We start from the raw sequence: 19,625 nt of genomic DNA on the forward strand, positions 1-19,625 counted from the left end.
GAATTATTCGAGCTTAAATGAAAAGATGAGTAGTTTGTATTATGAGTTTCATACTTGTATGTCTCTATAGTTATAACTTTTTAATAGCAATAAACACCAGATTTTTGTTTTCAACAGCATGTGGATCTAGTATTCTCAATATTTTATAGCCCTTTTTTTTTGGATATTTTTATTATTTTCTAAGTCAAGCATCATCTTTGAGTCCTACTCTAAACAAAGCACTATGCCAGCCCATGCAGGGACTCAATCCTATGTTCATTCAACAAGTGTTTGATGAATGTCAACTATGCAACTAAAACTAAGAGGGAAACAATTGCTTCCCTCAAAGAGTTGATGCTTTGATAAGGAAGTCAGGTCATAGGTACATAGTAGCAGAGGAACAAGATACATAGAATAATTAACAACAACAATAATAATGGTAATAATAACAGCACATTTGTTCTTTCCCTAGGAGTTTACCTTGTAGTTGGAAAGGCAGAGCATACGCACACTTAGGTGAAACACTCAGCCACTTAGAAAATAAGATGGAGAAGAAACCAACCACAGAAATGCTGTCAAGGAATGGGACTGGGGTGAGAGAAATTCTGGAAGCGGTAGAGGAAACCTGAGTGCTGTGCCTGGCCACAAACGGCAAGGGCTTCTGATGGTTGGAGAGTACTGCATACTTTCTGGGCATATTACAGTACTCAATCAATCAGTCAGGGTGTGGCAGGGGTGATTTGACCTGGAAGCATTTGCTAAATCACATCCATGGTTCTGGGGGATACATGTTTGCTCAGTTAGAAATTGCAGGAACTAGATGGAGCTACTTGGTGTAGGAGACCTAGAGAGATGAGGCACATCTAGGTTGACTTGGGGGAGGGCAGAGCCGTGGCATTACAGAAACACCAGAAGAATAAGGCTGGCACCTTGTTCCAGAAGAGGGATTTGGAAATCCAGGCCTTTGTACTACAGTCCTCAGGTGTTGCAGCTGCATTTCTTAGAAGCAACATCTGAACAAGAGGATGAGTCCACAGGGCAGGTTTTCTCATAGCCCCACTGCTGTCCCAATCAGAGGAGCTTAACTTTTTAATCTACCCAATATAATGAGCTTTGGTGTCAGAATTTCTTTTAAAGGATTCTACTGATTGAAAAATAATAAGTCTGCAAGTGGGTTGGAGAAGGAAAAGAAGACAAAACAATGAGAACTGTAATACTTTAAGAAAAAAAATGTACATGAAGTCTGAACTAGATAGAGTGATCTTTTGCAGGAGTTCTGGGTGAAGGAGAAGCAGAGTGGCTCATAAGCAGAAGTATTTCTAGTGGGAAGAATAGTATAGACAAAGACAAGAAGATGTGGTTAGATTTGTTCTGTGTGGAAAATAAAAATGCATTGGTTTTCCTGGAAAGCAGAAGTCCTGTGGTTGGCATGGTGGGTATGTCGAGGAATTTGAATTTACTCTGAATGACAGTACAGTCTCATCTTGGACAATGAGACGAGGGTGAAGAGCATGATGAAAATTTGTGCTTACACAACTCTTGTGTCAGTTCCTCAAAGAATGAAAGGCTAGCATTAATTTATGGAAGCATCTCATTTTTCTTGGCCCAGGTACCTACCCCAAAACCCAGGGTACTGTCTCTAGTTTCCCTGTTCACAAACATTCAGGCCACCATGTATCAAGGAAAAAAGAAAACTTTTTCAGGAAAAAATATTGATCAGTATTATTATCTCTTGAGAAATAAGCAAATCATCATAATAAGAATGTCCCATGGTATCTCATGAGTTTCCAGTATTCTGCAAAAACAGTCCCTGTATGAGGGAGATTAATTTTAAAATTGGACTGATTTGTGGTATTGCCCTGTTTGGGGTTTTTTTTTTGTATATTTTTTTTATTGGAGTTCAATTTGCCAACATACAGTATAACACCCAGTGCTCATCCCGTCAAGTGCCCCCCTCAGTGCCCATCACCCAGTCACCCCATCCCCCCACCCACCCCCTCCACTACTGCCCTGTCTTTGGACCAGGTTCTTGGTGGCACAATCTGTCTCCCCCTTTAGCTGGTGCAGTGGTACCATCCATGTGGGTTACACACATTGGTGGTATGGTTGAGTCATAGGAATGTTCCATTCATTGCTAGCAGTGTGGTGCAGCACTGAGAAGACATATGTCACTTTCTCAGTAGGAGAAGAGACACTCAACAAATTGGGAATAGATGGTATGAGAAATGCAGTAATCAAGAATAAACATGGGATATCATTATGTGGGTATGAAAAGAGGAGTGGTCAAAACTAGGAATCTTTGCCCTAGTGAAGCTCAGCTATTCTCAGCAGTATGGAATAGTCTGTTAATCTGTCATGGAACCTGTTTCTATTCTGATTATTTATTAGCCTGAGAAATATTATCACAATATTTTGAAATGTTACAGCAGACTAGTGAAGAATTATAATATATATATTTAGAAAATAAATTTGGTGCCATTATTACATAGTTCAAAAATATATTTGGTACTGTTACAGACTTTTTCTTAATTCTTTTCTAATATCTTATGCTTTACTGTTTTTTAAAACTTTACATCTGTTCTTACCTGTTAAGAACAGTGTATTTCTTGGTTTGGGTCTTTGTATTGTTTTGAAGTATATTGAAATGTTATTGTGCATGCATGTGTTTAAGCTATGAGGTCTCTATTAATAAAATCAAGTATATTGGTCTAGGTTAGTGAAACTTCACCTAATAGGATAATAAGCAAAAAGCTATAAATTCATTCAAAATTAGCCTTTCAGGCATTAAAAATAAGTTTTTTTATATCATATCTGTTTAATTTTTTATGTAATAGTGTAGACATATTAATAGATTTAAGAGTAGATAGGTAGACATGGTAGTAAAATGGCGTAAATATGACAGTGATAAAATTTCATCATGTTGGAATTTTGTTTCTGCTGCATCATTTACAGTCAAATGTGTATTAAACAGTATCTGATGCAGCAGCATTTAACTGATAAGTAGAAACACAAAAGAATTTCAACATAAACCTTGCCCTCAAAGAACTTCCAATTTATTGAAGAGGCAAGTTGAGCATAAATAAGAAATGGTATCCTATATAGCCTAGGACAAAAACCATGGGAAATTTTAGAGCTCTTAAAAAAAGATACATATGGAGTGCCTGGGTGGCATAGTTGGTTAAATGTCCAACTCTTGGTTTTGGCTTTGGTTATGAACTCATGGTTGTGGGATTCAGCCCCTCAGTTGGGCTCCATGCTCGGTACAGTCTGCTTGAGATTTTCTTCCTCTCTCTCTGCCCCTCTTGAGAGTGTGCATGCATTCTCTCTCTCTCAAATAAATAAATAAATAAAAATCATTTGAAAAATAAAAAATGAAAAAAGACATATATGACATGAAGTAATCAGAGTAGGCTTCATGGAGGAGGTGGCACTTGACATAAATTTCAAGGCCACTAGTATATATATGCCTTCTTGCAAGGAAGAAGACATTCCTAGCAAGTAGAAGCCATACAAACAGAGGCAGAGAGAGAAATACACATGATGGTCAATCTAAACTTTGTAAAGATTTCATGATCGAAAGCAGTGCCAATCAATTAAGCATCTTTTACAGATTCTTTCTTTCCTACAGAATTTTTATTTGATTCTCAAATATATGTGACTATCAAATATCTTAATCAACATACAACTTTTGCTATCAATTTCAAAATAATTCAACAAATACTTGTAATATGTTGTATAAATTTCAATGACCAACACTATGTCAGGCATTATAATATATAGAAATAAATAACTCATTGTCTCATCCTTGAATATTTTGTTGCTTTGTTGGTGAGAAAATGTACATACAAATAAGATTCAAGGTAGTCATCAAACCAAGGCCACTCAAACATTCCCCAAGTTATGAAACTCCCTACATATAAATCACCAAGTACATAAAGACTTTCCAGTCCATTGCATATGCAGAAGCTTTTCCTCCACACACCCAACCCTCTCCTCATACCCACTGTGGCGCCTTCCCTCAATCAAATTATATTGATGGTGCCCTGCCAGCTAGAAATCATCACTGGCCACTTGTTGACTGCATATCTGTCCTTCATTGGTCCTTTTGTTTCCTTACAAGGTCAATGACCACACATCCTGTAGCCATCATATAATTACCACCTCTCTCTACCTGATTCATCTGCCTTTTGCTAGTCACATTTTGGTTACTTCCACCTCCGACAACACCCTCTCAAACATTTAATGCGTCCTTTTGGGAGTGTATCTTATTTCTCCTCTTTCTTCTAATACTTGTCAAGTATTGCAAGGAAAGAACACAAACTCTCTCATGTTCCCTCTCTCTTTGAACAAAGAATCCCTGGATGCCTCCCATACAAATAGTGCTAGCAACCATTTTGTATTGAGGAAAGGAAGGGTACTATGTTTAAAAATGAAAAAAAGATGTTGAATTGGGGACCTCAGCTTCTAAAGCTTTTGAAAATTTCTCTAAAACTTTACAAATGCTTCCTCCAAAATGTCTATTTAATATAAAATATTTAAAATATCAAATTAGGGCAGCCCAGGTGGCTCAGCGGTTTAGCGCCTGCCTTCGGCCCAGGGCATGATCCTGGAGTCCCGGGATCGAGTCCCACATCGGGCTCCCTGCATGGAGCCTGCTTCTCCCTCTGCCTGTGCCTCTGCCTTTCTGTGTGTGTGTGTGTGTGTGTGTGTGTGTGTGTGTGTGTGTGTGTCTCATGAATAAATAAATAAAATCTTTTTGAAAAAATAAAATATCAAATTATATCTTATTTACTTATAAATGTTACAAAAACATTTTCTATTTTTTATTTTTCTTTGCCAATGTAACTTACTTAAACAATAGGATTGACTGAACATTCTGAATTTCAAATGAACAACCTTCATACAAATTTTGTAATGTAATGCATTTATAGGATGACGATATCTCATATAACATATAATTCAAAATGAATAGAATAAACTATGCCTATTATATGAATCAAAATAAAGACAGAGGAATGACAAAGAGACAGTAATAAACTTAGGAAAACCTTTTGCATGGAAGGTAAAACTTGAACTTGACTCTAGGCTGATGTGGTAGGGGGAAGCTGGAAGGATATCTCAAGTTGGGAAAAGACTGTGGACAGAGTTGTATTTGGTTGAAATGGAGACTTTTTAATAGAAGAGTAAAAGATATTGTCAAATCAGAATTGGACCAATTGGTAGGTGTGTCATGTGACAAAAATGACCGATGTCACAGGAAAGAATTTCATGGATTTTCTTCCAGAAATAATGGAGACCTGTGAAAATTTGGAAGGACTGTAATGGATTTGACAGAGTAGTTTTAGAAAATTGCCCATCTCTGGTAATGTTCAAGGAATTAGAAAGCAAAGAGACTAGATAGGAGGCCATTTATAACCACATGCTTGTGAGATGCCAGAGACCTGGACACATGTCGTGGGAATGTCAGACAAGGGTAGCTCTGACAAATGCCTCAAACAGAATGAAACATAGTCTTGATATAATAAAGGGGGTGAAGGAAATAGTACCTTAGAAATGATAGTGAGGTTTCAGATTCAGTGACTGGGAGAATGCAAAATTAAAATATACCTAATGGTAGAAACAGGGAGGTCAGAAGAGAAAAAAAAAATGGATGGAGGGGCACCTGGCTGGCTCAATCAGTAGACCATGCAACTCTTGATCTTGGGGCCATGAGTTCAAGCCCCACATACAGCATAGAGCTTACTTTAAATAAATAAATTTAAGAGAAAGAGAAAAATTGGATGTATGAGAGGACATGGGGTTCAATGCTGTCAATAGAAAACTAATATGCACCACATATGTCATTTTAAATTGTCTAACAGCCATATTCAGAACACTAAAAATAAACAGATGAAATTGCATTTAACAATATTTTATTTGCCCTAATTTTTAAAAAATACTATCATTTCAATGTATAATAAATATAAAAATATTGATGATATGATTTACCTTCTTTTTCTCACACTAAGTCTTTGGATTCTGGTATGTACTAAATACTTAGAGCACATTCCAATATAACTAACTACATTTCAAGTGCTCGGTAGGGACTATGGCTGTGACTATCACATTGGACAGTGTATTGTTGGCCAGTTTAAAAGAACTAACAAAGATTATGTAGCAAATGCCTCAATTAAGCTGGTACTAAGATTGACTGTATTTTGGAAATTATAATTCTGTTTATCCTTTCTCCTCCTCTATTCCTTTTGTTTATTTTAGCTACTTCATATTCAATATGTTAACAGAACATCATTCTTTCCCCACAGCACCAAGAATTTTAGAAATATCTATGATAGATTGTTTCATTGCTCTCTCCAATTCTCCATTTGACTTACAACTTTAATTAAACAAGTCAGTCTGAATCTTCTTTTACTTCTCCCTTTGTCAGTCTTAAAACTCTTGATTATGAAATAATTTAGCAATATGTCCTCAAAAACCTTGGATAAATGACACTTAGTACTTTGGAAATGAAACTACATTTTTCATGTTCCCCTGTCGGCATATGTGTATTTCTCCAGCATTTAATGTCTGACGTAAACTTGCTGGATTTTTGGTATTCACTATATGCTAAAGAACTCAGTATGAAAGGGAGCCTACTTCTATAGAAAACACGCCAAGGACATTGTGTTCCATCTTTACAATGAAATGCAGATTTCCCATTAAAAGGCGAATCCATCATTTCAAAAGGTTGAAGAGGATGGTGCATTAAAAAAATCCAGCTGCTTAAATTTAGGGCATTGAAAAACATCCAATAAAAAAAATGTTCCCTGGGTTTCAAGCATTTTCATTTGATTATGTATTGGATAGTTTTTCATTCAATCTGTGATCTTGCCTCTTAGAATTCTGTCCTAAAATAGTCTGACAAGTGACTCAACTGTGATACTTTATTAACTTAAATTACATATTTTGTTATTTAGAATACACTTGTGTTTCGTAATATATTATTAATTTTTGTACAAGAAATGTTTGAATTTTCTGACCATGCTTTTCTTTTTCATGTTTGTTCTTAGGTTTCTCTCACTCCTATTTAGTTTCTTTTATGTTTTTTTGAGCTTCTTTGAAGACATTGTCTGCCAGGACAGCGATTTTGTTCTCCAACCAACTTCCTTCAACTGATTTAGTCCTCTGTTTCTCTCTGCCTCACTGCTCTTATGTGTTCTGCCCAACTTTTCTCTAATTAATTTAGAAGTAAGAAGTGTCAAAGCCAGTGATTCTCTGGGCAATAACCCTCTGTAGGGTCTGCAGACAACATGGCCCCCAGAAACTGGCTAGGGAGTGCGCACGTATACATGCACACACACACACACACACACACACACACACACACACACACAGTTCTTCTCCACACTACTGAGCCTAGTGCTCTGGGAACAAAAAAAGCTTATGTCAAACATGTCTGTACAGCGCATGCATTTTTTGACAGGAAATACGGTAATAGTTGTTTATTAAAAGTCATGTGGAAGTCTCCATGCTTAATGGAGTCTAGTCCTGCTTTTTCTCAGGACCAGCACTAGAAATATGGGCTGGGACTCTATACACAGGGCTACTGTTGAACAAGGCCTGTGTAAAATGCCCCTATAATAGATATTGACTAGGTATTTTAAGCTGAAAGTTTGATTCTCTCCTATTAGACTGATTGTTAGGCATTTATACATATGATAATATTGGCCCTGGGCCAATCCCTAATAGTAAATGTTTCTCATAATTCTTTGGCATCTAGTATGTTTCATGAAGACCGGTTTAGTCTCATTTGTATACCTTCCTCTCCAGTGTCCATGTTCTTCCAAAAGAATTATTAATTTTAAAAGGGAATTTATTCTAGTTACTCAGCCTACTTCTAATGGGTTCTTTTTTTTCTCTCAACAATGGAATCACTTTTTTTCTGGACTCACATTTTATTCTAAGAAGTATTTTGCTGTGCTTTCTCCTGGTTTATAGGGGGTTTTTCATACTGGGGTCCTGTGCTTCCAGTTTCCTGCCAGCACTGGCTATCAAAACTGCTTAGGCTGCAAATAAAATATGAAATGAAATCCATCTGGCGTTTCTCATTGAATTAGGACCAGAACATTTTTGTTAAATATTAACAGATGGCTAAATTCTTAATATCAAACTAACATTTTAAAACATCTAAGGGGGCCCACATAAGGAAGAAAGGATAGAAGACCATGTGTTCTATCGCTGAGCCCTTCCTTCTCCACACTTTTCCTCCACTCATCCTCTCGACCCATGTGTTGAGAATCACTGGAGTCTCTTTTCTCAGACAGCTCTTATTCCTTGGTAGCTGGTGTCAAAATAGTGCATGATGGTATCGAAATATTGTAATCAAATGTTGGCTAACTCAGGTGATGTGTTGCCATTGGCAGGCTTCAAAATCTTTTATTAAAGCCAATTTTCTCTCCCTCTCTATCTCTCTCAATAGGAAAAAGAAAAGAAGTATATGCTCCCCTTGGACAACCTGAAAGTTCGAGATGTGGAAAAGAGCTTTATGTCTAGCAAGCACATCTTTGCACTTTTTAATACAGAACAAAGGTAAGAAAATGAAGTAGCTTCTGTCTTCAGATTTTTTTTGCTTGAAATTTATGTGATCTAGAGACCATATTTATAAGAGTTCCTTTGGTGCCATCTTGAAATTTGTTAACTCTATAGTTTTCCTTTCATTTGGCTTGTATGTTTAACTTTCACCATACGTTATGGATTGAAAAGATTAGAACTTAGAATAAGAATGATCTTCAAGTATTAATTAGTTTATTCCCTGCTCTTCCATCAGGCACTCAAATCATGTTGCTTTCACTCTTGAAGTGCATTTTATTAATTTAAAGTCTTCCATGCCCTGAATTTATTGTGTACATGCTTATAAATTACTGTTATTATTTTTGATAGTATCTGTCCAGCATGGGTGGATATTACTCAAGACCTTCTTATGTATATTAGGATGGCATTTTTACATTGGCGAATAGAATTATTCCCCTTAATGTGAATACAAATATGTAGTACTTCACAGTTTTTCAAAGCACTATGCACAGTCATTTTTTAAACAGTCTCCCATGAAGCCAAAAGATAGAGTAGTGTGGTGATCATTTTAAAAATTAGAACTGTGGCTCAGAGAGGTTAACTGACTTTCTTAAGATTATAAAATTAGTGCATAAGAAAGCTTAAAACTAAAGCAGGACTTCTGTGTTTAAGTCCTCTTTTCCTTCCACTTATGTTTCTTGTCTTATTTTATTGCTGTTGTTTGTTTATTTGTTTTACTACCCATCACCTACAACATCAAAACTTAATTTGGGGTTGATCATCATGGAGTGCCATGGTTACTTACTGAAGCCAAGGAGGAAAATTAAATAAACAAATGGAGAGGTGGCAGAGGGTGGAATAGAGAGATGTCAAAGGGCTATAATGAGGCGAACATAACAAGGAGATCTTTTCCAAGTGGAAATGTTCTAGGAAAAAGCTAATTAATTTCTGTGAGTCAGTTATTAAGAGATTGAGTCATTAGGTGGCAGGGTCTAATTTTAACCCATCTCTTGAGGCCCTTTTATCTTTATTTAGCAATGAATGAAGTTCCCTGATTAGGTTCAATGACCGGCCTAAGGTCAATCACACAGTAAATTAAAATAGCCAAAGAAGCCTTCTTCCTACATTCCCAGTCAGTTGCTCAGAGTGACTCATTATACAAAAATACTTAGAAAAACCACAAGAGCAAATCATTTAAAGAACCTAGGGGAAAGAAAATTAAATATAACTACCCTACCGAATACTGAGATGGAGTTTTTAAAAACTTGGTATTGTTTGAAAGTTGCATAAAAAAAAAAAAAGAACTGTGATGATAAAGAATAAAAAGATTTCCTGGAGAGAGCAGTAGTGTGTCCTTGTGCTAGGGCCAACTGAGTACTGTTTACATACTTTCCTCAAAGCAATGGGTAATTGGGAGGTCCTGAAAGAACCTTCACAGATGTGCTCAGCCTTCTGCCTGGATGCAGAATTGAAGTGGACTACTGCATACAAAGTCAATTTGAGTTCTGGGTCAACCTGGAAGGTTCAGGTTATAAAAGGGCTTGGTACAAAATTTTAAAAATCAGACAATGGTAGAGTATCTTTCTAGATGAAATATAACTGTGAGTTTTTAAGAGCGCAAAAGACACCAAAATAAGATAACTGGACTTCTAAAATTCTAGTAGGTATTCTGGAATCCTAGAGTTCTCAGTAGATAGTGAACTCTTCAGCTACTTCTCAGAGACCTCTGAGAGTACAAGGCTGTCCCATCTATATGCATATTTGCCATTGTCTTTTCCTCTGAAATCTTTAAATTATTTTTGTACTGTTTAAGACCTCCAGTACAATGTTGAATATGATTGGGTATCCTTGTTTTGTTATTTAATTTTAAGGAGAATTATTTCATAATTTTATAATTAAAATAATTAACTTTCTGATAGGTAACTGATATCAGGCAAAGAAGACCCCTTGTGTTCCGAGTTGCCAAAGTTTCTGTTTCTGTTTAAATCATAAATGGGGGGAATCCCTGAGTTGCTCAGTGGTTTAGCACCTGCCTTCATGGCCCAGGACGTGATCCTGGAGTCCTGGGATCGAATCCCACATCGGGCTCCCTGCATGGAGCCTGCTTCTCCCTCTGCCTGTGTCTCTGCTTCTCTCTGTGTGTGTGTCTCTCATGAATAAATAAATAAAATATTTTTAAATAAATAAATAAATAAATAAATAAATGATGTTGAATTTTATCGTTTTTTTTTCTGTCCCTACAGAAATTGTATAATTTTCTTCTTTAATCTGTTCATGTAATGAAACAGATTCATAGACCTTCTAATGTTAAACCATCCAGATCTCTTGGGATTAATGATGCAGTATTATTTATTATGCTTTCTTGGCTTGTTTGCTAAGAATTTTACTTAGACTTTTGCATATATGGTTATAAGTGAGATTTGCCCATAAATGTCCTTTTTGTGTGTGTGCTGACCTTGCCTGATTTTCATATCAAGCTTCTGTTGGCTTTATGATTGAAGTGGGAATGAGTCCATATTATCCTTTGGAACATTTTTATAAGATAAGATTAACTATTAATTGATTATTTGGTAGAACTCACCCATAAAATCATCTGGCCCTGGTGGGCAGTTTTAGTAGGTAAACTTTTTTAACTAGTGAATTAATGTATTTAACAATTATAGGTTTGTTAGGTTTTCTATTTTTATCATAGGTCATTTTGGACAAATTATTTTTTCTGGGAAAGCATCTATTCTGTTCGTTTTTAAGTATATTAGTATCAAGTATTTCTTAATGTTCTGTTTTTTTTTAATTTCTGCTGTATCTGAAATTTGACCCTTTTTATTTCTAACATTAAACTTTTTCTTTTTTAACATAATTATTTTTGCCAGACCTTTATCTGTTTTCAAAGTAACAGGTTTGACTTTTTTAACCCTTTTCTGTGTATATTTTTTCTTTCTTTTTTAAAGATTTTATTTATTTATTTCAGACAGAGAGAGAACAAGCATGAGCATATAGGACCAGAGAGAGAGAAGCATACTCCCTGCTGAGCAGGGAGCCAGATGCAGGGCTCGATCCCAGGACCCTGGGATCATGGCTTCTTTTCTCTAACTTCTTAATTTGGATATGTAGTTCATCAATTTTTGTCCTTTTTCTTTTATATGCATATAAATTTATATATTTCCCTCTAAGTAATCTTGAGATATAATATTTTCTGTTATCATTAAGTTCTGTTTCTTGACACTTCTGTTTCTATAATGTTCATTATGATTTCTTCTATGAGTCATTTAGAAGTATGTTTTACATTTTTTGGTGCATAGACTTATTGGTTTGTTGTTATTGATTTCTAACTTAATTGTATTGTGGTCAAAGAACACAGTCTAGCACATGATGAATTTTCAAAAATGTTCCATGTGTGTTTGAGAAGAATGTATTGATTTGGGAGTGTGGGGTTCCATGAGAGTCCATTGGATTATGCTTGTTCATTGTATTATTCAGTCTCTATATTTACTATCTTTTTTTCATATTAATGAATTCACACCCTCAGCAAATTTGTATTAGGCAGCCATTATGTGCCAGGCACTGCTCCATGTACTGAAAGACATTTGTGAATAAAATAAACAAAAAAGATGATACATTTTAGATTATGTTCCAGAGAAGGGTTTTGGCAGGGAGACAGACAAAAGCCATAAAGAATCTCACTTCATCAGAAGGATTAAAATCTCATTTTGTGACTATGAGCTTGATTATTCTAGTAAATCTGTCAATTTTTGCTTTATATATTTTGAGACCAACCTATGTTATTAGAATCTTACAAGTTTAGAATCATTTTATCTTCCTGGTGGTTTTCTGGATATATAAGTAATTTTGGGCAACCCTCTTTATTCCTAACAGTGTTCTTTGCCTTAAAATTTATTTGTCTGCTCCTAATATAACTATACTACCTTTCTTTTAGTTGATATTTGCTTGACTTACCTTTTTTACCTTTTTTGCTATCAACTACTTTTTTAAAAAATATTTCTTATGTATTTGAGAGAGAGGAGGATGGGCAGAGGAGAGAGACAATCTCAAGCAGACTCCCCACTGAGTGGGGAGCCTGACATGGGGCTGGATTTCATGATCCTGAGATGATGACTTGAACCAAAAACCAAGAGGCTGATGCTTAACCAACTGAGTCACTGAGAAGCCCCAACCATTTTGTTTTTTTATTAAGAAGCATTCTTATATCGCATGCATCTAGATTTATTTGTTTTTAATCTAATGTTAGTTCTTTTTCATTTAGCTAGAGAGTTTAGTCCATTCATATCATTTTAACTGGTTTATTAAATTTATTTGAACACCTATTTTAGTCAGAATATAGGGGAATAAGGACTTCAAAGTTATGAGATAAAAGAACCATCAATATATAATTTAATATCCAACTGAAGTATTATTAAAAAATGAGAGCAAAATAAAAACATTCTCAGGAAACCAAACACCAAACTTAAGAGTTACAACCAAGTAGCACCCACTGTAGGGACTTCTAAGGGATATACTTTAGTGTGAAGGAGAATGAACCAAAATTAAACACTGGAATGCAAGGGACAAACAGAACAAAGAAACTGACAATCAAAGTAATAAATTTAAACAAACACTGCTTATGTGAACCAATTTGAAAAAGGTGGTAAGGAGTAAGGTGGAATTCAAATGCTGAGTAACAACAATATGGAAATCAGGAAAGTTAGTAGAGTTAAACTGTTTCAAGGTCATTTTGGAAAAGGAGTAGAAAGACTAACTTCAAACTTTAAATAAAAATTGAGGAATCAAAAAGAATAAAAATAAAGCATATAACTACTAAAGTATATAAGGAGAAAATAAATTAATTGGAATTTTTAAAAGTCAGGAGTGAAGTGGGGAGGGTATAAAACAAGTATAGAAAAGACAAGATAATGGGCAGCCCCAGTGGCCCAGTGGTTTAGTGTTGCCTTCAGCCTGGGGTGTGATCCTGGAGACCCCAGATCAAGTCCCACATCAGGCTCCCTGCATGGACTCTGCTTCTCCCTCTGCCTGTGTCTCTACCTCTCTCTCTCTCTGTGTCTGTCATGAATATATAAATAAAATCTTTTAAAAAAAAACAAAAAACAAAAAAAGGCAAGAGAACACCTTTTATCATTTTCCTGTTCTCTTATTTATTTTCTCAGTAAAAAAATAATTCTGTTATTTACTCCAAAGTATTTATTGGCATTTCTTCATTATCAGCTATGCATGTCAGTATTGGTATTCTAAATGTTTTGCATGACATTTGTAATCACCAGTGAGTGTCATACAGCATTCATTTTTCAGTAATCTTAAGACAGAAAATTTAAGAATGAATGAAGAGGTTAAAGAAAAAAAGGAGAAAAGGTAATCTAGTTGAGAGAATAATTATACATGAAACAGATTATAGTGTGTAAGGTAACATTTCACCAGATCTATGATAGCATATTCCATTCTAGTGTTTAAGTCCCACAAACAATAGTTAGCAGGATAGGAGGTGACCCTTCTTGGGTCTTGGCATGAATTGATGGAGAGGAGATTGAAAGGAATATCCCAAAGAGGAAATAGCATTAGTCAAAGCAAATGATTGGAAATGTTACTTAATCTGTTGTCACCTGTTCTGGATGAGAAGAAGCTAATTTCAAAGGCAAGATGAGCCCTAGTTCAAAAAAAAAAATTTTTTTTTCTCCATGGAATTTATTGGACTGGACTTACCATATAAATCAATTAATTTAGTATTCTATGTAGAGGGAAAACAGTGCATCTTTCAGAAGCATATATGCTTAGCATAATTCTTTCTATCAGCTATACTTAAATGATATTCTTTTCACCACTTACACGGATTCTGAAACTATGTTCCTAGTTTTTTTTCTGAGACAAAAATCTTATAAGAAAAATTATATTCTTGCCTTTAGTAATTTATCTATTTCAGACAAGCTGTAGGAGAGATTTTAGAAGAGATCTTATAAATGCTTCTGTTGATTTGTGTGCTTCATCCTTGTCTTCCACTTTAGTGTTTTGGATCAAAATATTTAGCCATTCAGAAGACCCTTGGGAGATGCATTGGGTTGGGGTTGAGTTCCCGTGGGAACACTAGCATTGTCACCAGTGTAATTGTAAAATATCATGACTTTCTAGGGTTCTCTGAAACCTTAGAGATAATCCTGTCCATTCTGCTCATCTCACAGGTTAAAGAGTTGATACCCATAATAGTTAAATACCCTTCCCATGTCACAAATGTTAATGACAGAAACAAAAGTAGAACCCAGGCCAGATGTCTCCTGATCCAGGGCTCTTTCTGATACCACAGTTTTGATATTGACTGTGGAACAGGAATTCCACCTAATATTTTAATTGGAATTATTCCCAAAAGAGCAGCAATGAAGAGATTTTTAACTTCCTTTGGAGGTATTTCTTATCTCTTAGTCCTACCAATTTCCATGGAATGCTTTTAGTCTCATTGGCAAAGCTAGACATAGAACTGACCAGTACCCTTGCTACAGTTCTTTTAAAAACTTTATTAGTCCTTGCTACTTGTACCACAGCATTATTCCTAAGAGCTCATACAGTTGCTATTTCAACTTTCCACTATAAAGTTTAAAACAGTTATTCTGTAATTCCCCAATCATCAGGTGTGTGAGAATTGATACATTTAACATCCTTCTTTAAAAAGCCTTTGGTGTCCTGGTGAATTAATATGATCTTTATGAGTCTGGTGACCAGATTTTTGAGCCATTCTAAACAGTGTTTTAGTGCTAAGATTTTTATAAATGGAAGGAATTGTTACTAGCTGCAGTGACTTCTGCGCTTGAGAGTGAATTTCACACCTAGACTGATTTAGCCTACAAAAACTCCAGGTAAGAGTATGCATCCCCCAACTCTCCTCTGGGCCTGTCAAAGACCATATCCTAGATATATGGGGAGACTTATAAATCGCAATACTTTGTCCTCACATTCATTGCATCACCAGATCATTTTGAAATCTAAGTTAAAAGATTCCTAAACTTCTTTGTGGCAGGATCTAAACTACGACTGGAATGTTCCCCCAGGTTTTTGTTCCATTTGATTTTGTTAGAAATGCCATGTTTTCTCTGGTCGAGGCATGTCTAGATAATGGCTTCACTGTGCTGGTCTTTGCTCTCCCCAGGCAGGCCTTCTCTTTTAAGGTCATGCTAAGGCCCATTTGGTCCAAGGTATGTCAGTTCTGGTAACCAGCAGAGATCTGTGTCCATCCAGGGGTTTTGTAGGGCAGCCACATGGTGTTTTCTGAGTACCCCTTGGGGTTGTCCAGCTCTGTTTGCTTTTAAAATAAGGCATTTATTCCGTGACGTTGCTTTGTAGCTTCAATTCAGGATATGGTTTATCAACATTGCCAAATGTTTCAGTTCACCCCCCCCTTTTCCTACAGAAAGTGATTTTAGGATGTTTCACTAGTCCACTAGTCCCCAGCATACTACTGACACTCAATAAATGTCAAATAATGCCGCACTATAGCTAGTGCTGCACTTTAGGGATTCCAAAAAGAATGGCTCTTTATTCTCATTGTTGAGTGGTATATTTTTCCATTTGTTAGCTGGAAAGAAATTGGAGTCAGATTTTTCCATTTATATACCTTTATGCTACGTTTCTATATTAAGACACATTTAGCATTTAAGTTGTTTGAAAAGTACATTATTAAACAAATACGCTGGGCAAAAGGTGGTATACAATGCCTTGTCAAAAAGGTCATGTCTCATTTGAATGTGGTGTAGTGTCAAGTCTATATTAAAAGGGAAGCAATTACTCTTCCATAAATAGGATGGCAGAGGCTCAAATTCATTGGAAACTCAGTAGATTAAGAACATGTAGAATTTTATAATAAGAAATGAAATATTGTATAAGGAATACAGTGCAATGAGGCTTGTGTTTAGGACATAAACATGATACCTGGAGAAGTTATTTTATTTCATTTTACACCAAAGTTGTCAAAAGGATGTTTCAGACATTTCTTCTTGCCTCCTAGAATACTAAGTGAGGATTGTTTCTCTTCTGAATACTCTAATTCAAGAAAATTTTTCTTTGTCAGATTAAGGTTCAGTTGTAACCAGTCTTTCCAGTCCAAGCTAGTAATGAGATGTATGTTACCCTCCATTTCCCCAAGGAATGTGGATGGGTGTATAGGGGTGTTTGTAATACTCTCTATGAGTACCTAGTATATTAAAAAAAAATCAGGTTGATGGTAAAAAAAAAAATCTTTATCACTTTCAACTATCTTATCTAGTTTATTATATCCTCTCTGTAACTTCAGGTATGATTTTAAATGCCTTGATTTTCCCTGTACTCTATTCCTAGTATCAAAAAAAAAAATGCCACCAGATGTGAGACTACGTGAAGTCTGATGCCTTGTCTGGAGGCACATGTAAGCAAACTGATATTACTCAGGTGTCAGTGGTATGGCTGTGAGAACACTTAATGTATTTAAGTAATGGAATGTGCTAAGTTGACATTTTAACACCTTGTACTACTTTCTAGTTTTAACATGGTAACAAATAAATAAATTAACTTAAATATAATTATGTGACAGATATTTATCTCCACTGCTGCACTACTTTCTATGAGAGGGAGTTGGTTTTGTCTTGTTCATTGCTTTATCCCCAGGGCCGTACACCTCAATAACATGAGGGAATGAATAAATGTATCTATATTAAACTTTTCTTCCCTGTTATATAGAGAAGATATAAATAAGACCAATTGCCAGGAAAAAGCATTCTGTAGGTAAGCTTTGAAAGCCTAAAGCCTCAGATCTGGGTGGGCTGAAAATGAAAATATAGATGAAAACTCTTAGAGGAAATGAACACAAAAAGAAATCTTTGATTTAATAAGTAAGAACCTGAGAATTTTCAGTTCTATACAAACTGTATAAATATTATTTGAATTTAGTAGAACAGAATTCCATGTCATTGTCCTTAAGAAAAAAATAGAGAATAGATGTTCTGTTGTAAATTGTCTCTGTTCTCTTGTTCATTTTATTATTCAGAACTGTGTTGTAGATATCTCCATTCAGCTTTCTAAATCTTCAGTTCTTTAGCTTAAGCAAAGTATTAACAAATTTCAGGTTTTCTGTTATATGTAGAACTTCTGAAAGTAAAGGAGGTAAAGAGCCAGAAGACAGGATTTTAGTTTTCTGTTGGTAAGATTTTGGCCCTTTTTGGTTCTGCTAGAACTATTAGGTTCACATGGGTCAGACAGAGAGTTGAGGACTTTTGCAGAGTTGCTGATTGCAAATTCCCAATATGACAGAAATGCTTATTTCCCACTGTAAATCTAGAGAGATAGACCCTGTGCTTTCTTTGTGGAGGAGTTGGATAGAAATACATGTGTACCGAGTCAATAAAAGGATACTTTAGATCTTGAAGGGTGTTAAATACAAATCTTTGATTCAGATAACTCTTTTTTGTTTTGTTTTGTTTTTGTCTGCTCTCTTCCTTAGTTCCAGTCTCTCACTGCAAAGATATTTGTTGTCATGTGGTTCTGATCCTGCATATTACAATAGTTCCCAGCTCTCACTACTCTTTCTTTCTTCCCCTTGTTGAGTGTCTCTCTGGTTATGAAATGGCATCAGGAAACACTAGGTACACCAGAGAGGAGGGGTGAAAATGTTTTCAAAGGGGGCATCTGGGGAGAGATGGATTAGAGAGCTAAAATTGTCTGCCCATTTGATTTGATTCACCAGCTACACCAAGACAAAAATCAAGTATGATTTGGTAATATTTTTGTGAACCAAGTCTGTGACAATTGATTTCACAGCTAAGATAAATTCTCATGAAAGCCAACATAATTGCTTGGGTATGAAATGTCTGTGGCTTGAAGCAATCAATTTAAATTCTTCTCTTATTGGTTTTCAAATTAAACTCTGAAGTGAAATAGGAGTATGATGCCCTACTTGGATGACTGTTTCTGCCTTTTCTGAGGGAGAAAAATAGCAAGTTGGTGCTTTTTAGCTTTTTCAAATGTCATTAAAAGGCTTTGGAGAAATTCTTCATGCTTAAAACACCTGTGTGTAATCCATATCCCATTTTTCTAGGGGAATTAGACTTTGGGCTCCCTTTGAGTATTTCAAACAAAGGGAATGATAGGATAGAATCAGCGACTTCAGTTCAATTCCTTTCTTCCCAAGGATTTAAACTGGGGTTGTATTTTAAGCCATTAGTAGCGCCAGCAGGGATTTTGGTCAGTGTTTGAGGCATTCATGTTCAGGAGGTTTGTGTCCAAGGGCAATCTTGATAAATGAGCCCAATACGGCTATGTAAAGTTCAAGAACAAAAAGAAATTCTGTCCTTCACAGCAAGTTTACTTTTCTTCTAGGATTTCAGAACAAATACATTGCCCGCTCCCCACCTACTTCCTGGAAGGACTGTTTGCTGATGGGTAGTCCCCTCCCCCACCCCCCCTTCAGACAAACACTGTGGCTTGGGACAGCCTCCATTTGGGGACCATAAAACTGGCCCCAGCTGTGTTCATTAATGATAGGGAACAATCACTGGTCGCAAACATACTACAGAAAAATACATGCTCTGTTCTACGATACAGTCTTTAAATGAGACTCTGTAGTGGTTAAGTGGCAAGAGAAAGTCTGACAGATCATTAAAAGAGACTGGTACAGACGAGCCAATATTTTAAAATGTGATGGTTTATAAATAAGATTATAGTGCTAGGTTTTGTTTAAAAATTAGCTTTAATTTTTGAAAACTAGTCATCCTAAAGAACTGTATTCAAAATGTAAAGAATGAGTTTACATTTTGGTCATTTGTGGGAAAGATAAAAGTAAAGTGAGTTGTGTGCTTCAGCAGTGTGATGGTGAATTTGTGACAGCATAGCATTCCCCCCTCCCCGCCCAAAGCCAGTAGGAAGATAGCCAAGGGTTCAGGTATTTCAGTCAGCAACCTGCCGGGAAGAGCTCTTAAGAAATGAATAAGCAGGGGTGTGAAAATTTCTCTAGCCTGAAGGAAATTTCTAAACACCCAAATTTCAGTTGGCAGTCCTAGAGGCCTCCCAAGAACAAAAATAAAGAAAATGAAGGGCATGTTTTACTATTGGAATAATCAGGTTTTTAGAGATGACTTATA

At 35.8% G+C, this 19,625-nt stretch overlaps 1 protein-coding gene across 17 annotated transcripts in view; it reads left to right on the forward strand.

The window, feature by feature from the left end:
* DNM3 (dynamin 3) overlaps positions 1-19,625 on the forward strand; it is a 563,024-nt gene that overhangs the window by 396,514 nt on the left and 146,885 nt on the right. For all 17 annotated transcript variants that reach the window (XM_072733034.1, XM_072733032.1, XM_072733026.1 and 14 more), the window contains one exon: positions 8,435-8,544. In XM_072733034.1, coding sequence (XP_072589135.1) covers positions 8,435-8,544 — 110 coding nt within the window. The remainder of the gene's footprint in view (positions 1-8,434; positions 8,545-19,625) is intronic.

The sequence above is a fragment of the Vulpes vulpes genome, chromosome 13 (assembly GCF_048418805.1).
Source record: "Vulpes vulpes isolate BD-2025 chromosome 13, VulVul3, whole genome shotgun sequence".
In the NCBI taxonomy this organism is placed as follows: domain Eukaryota; kingdom Metazoa; phylum Chordata; class Mammalia; order Carnivora; family Canidae; genus Vulpes; species Vulpes vulpes.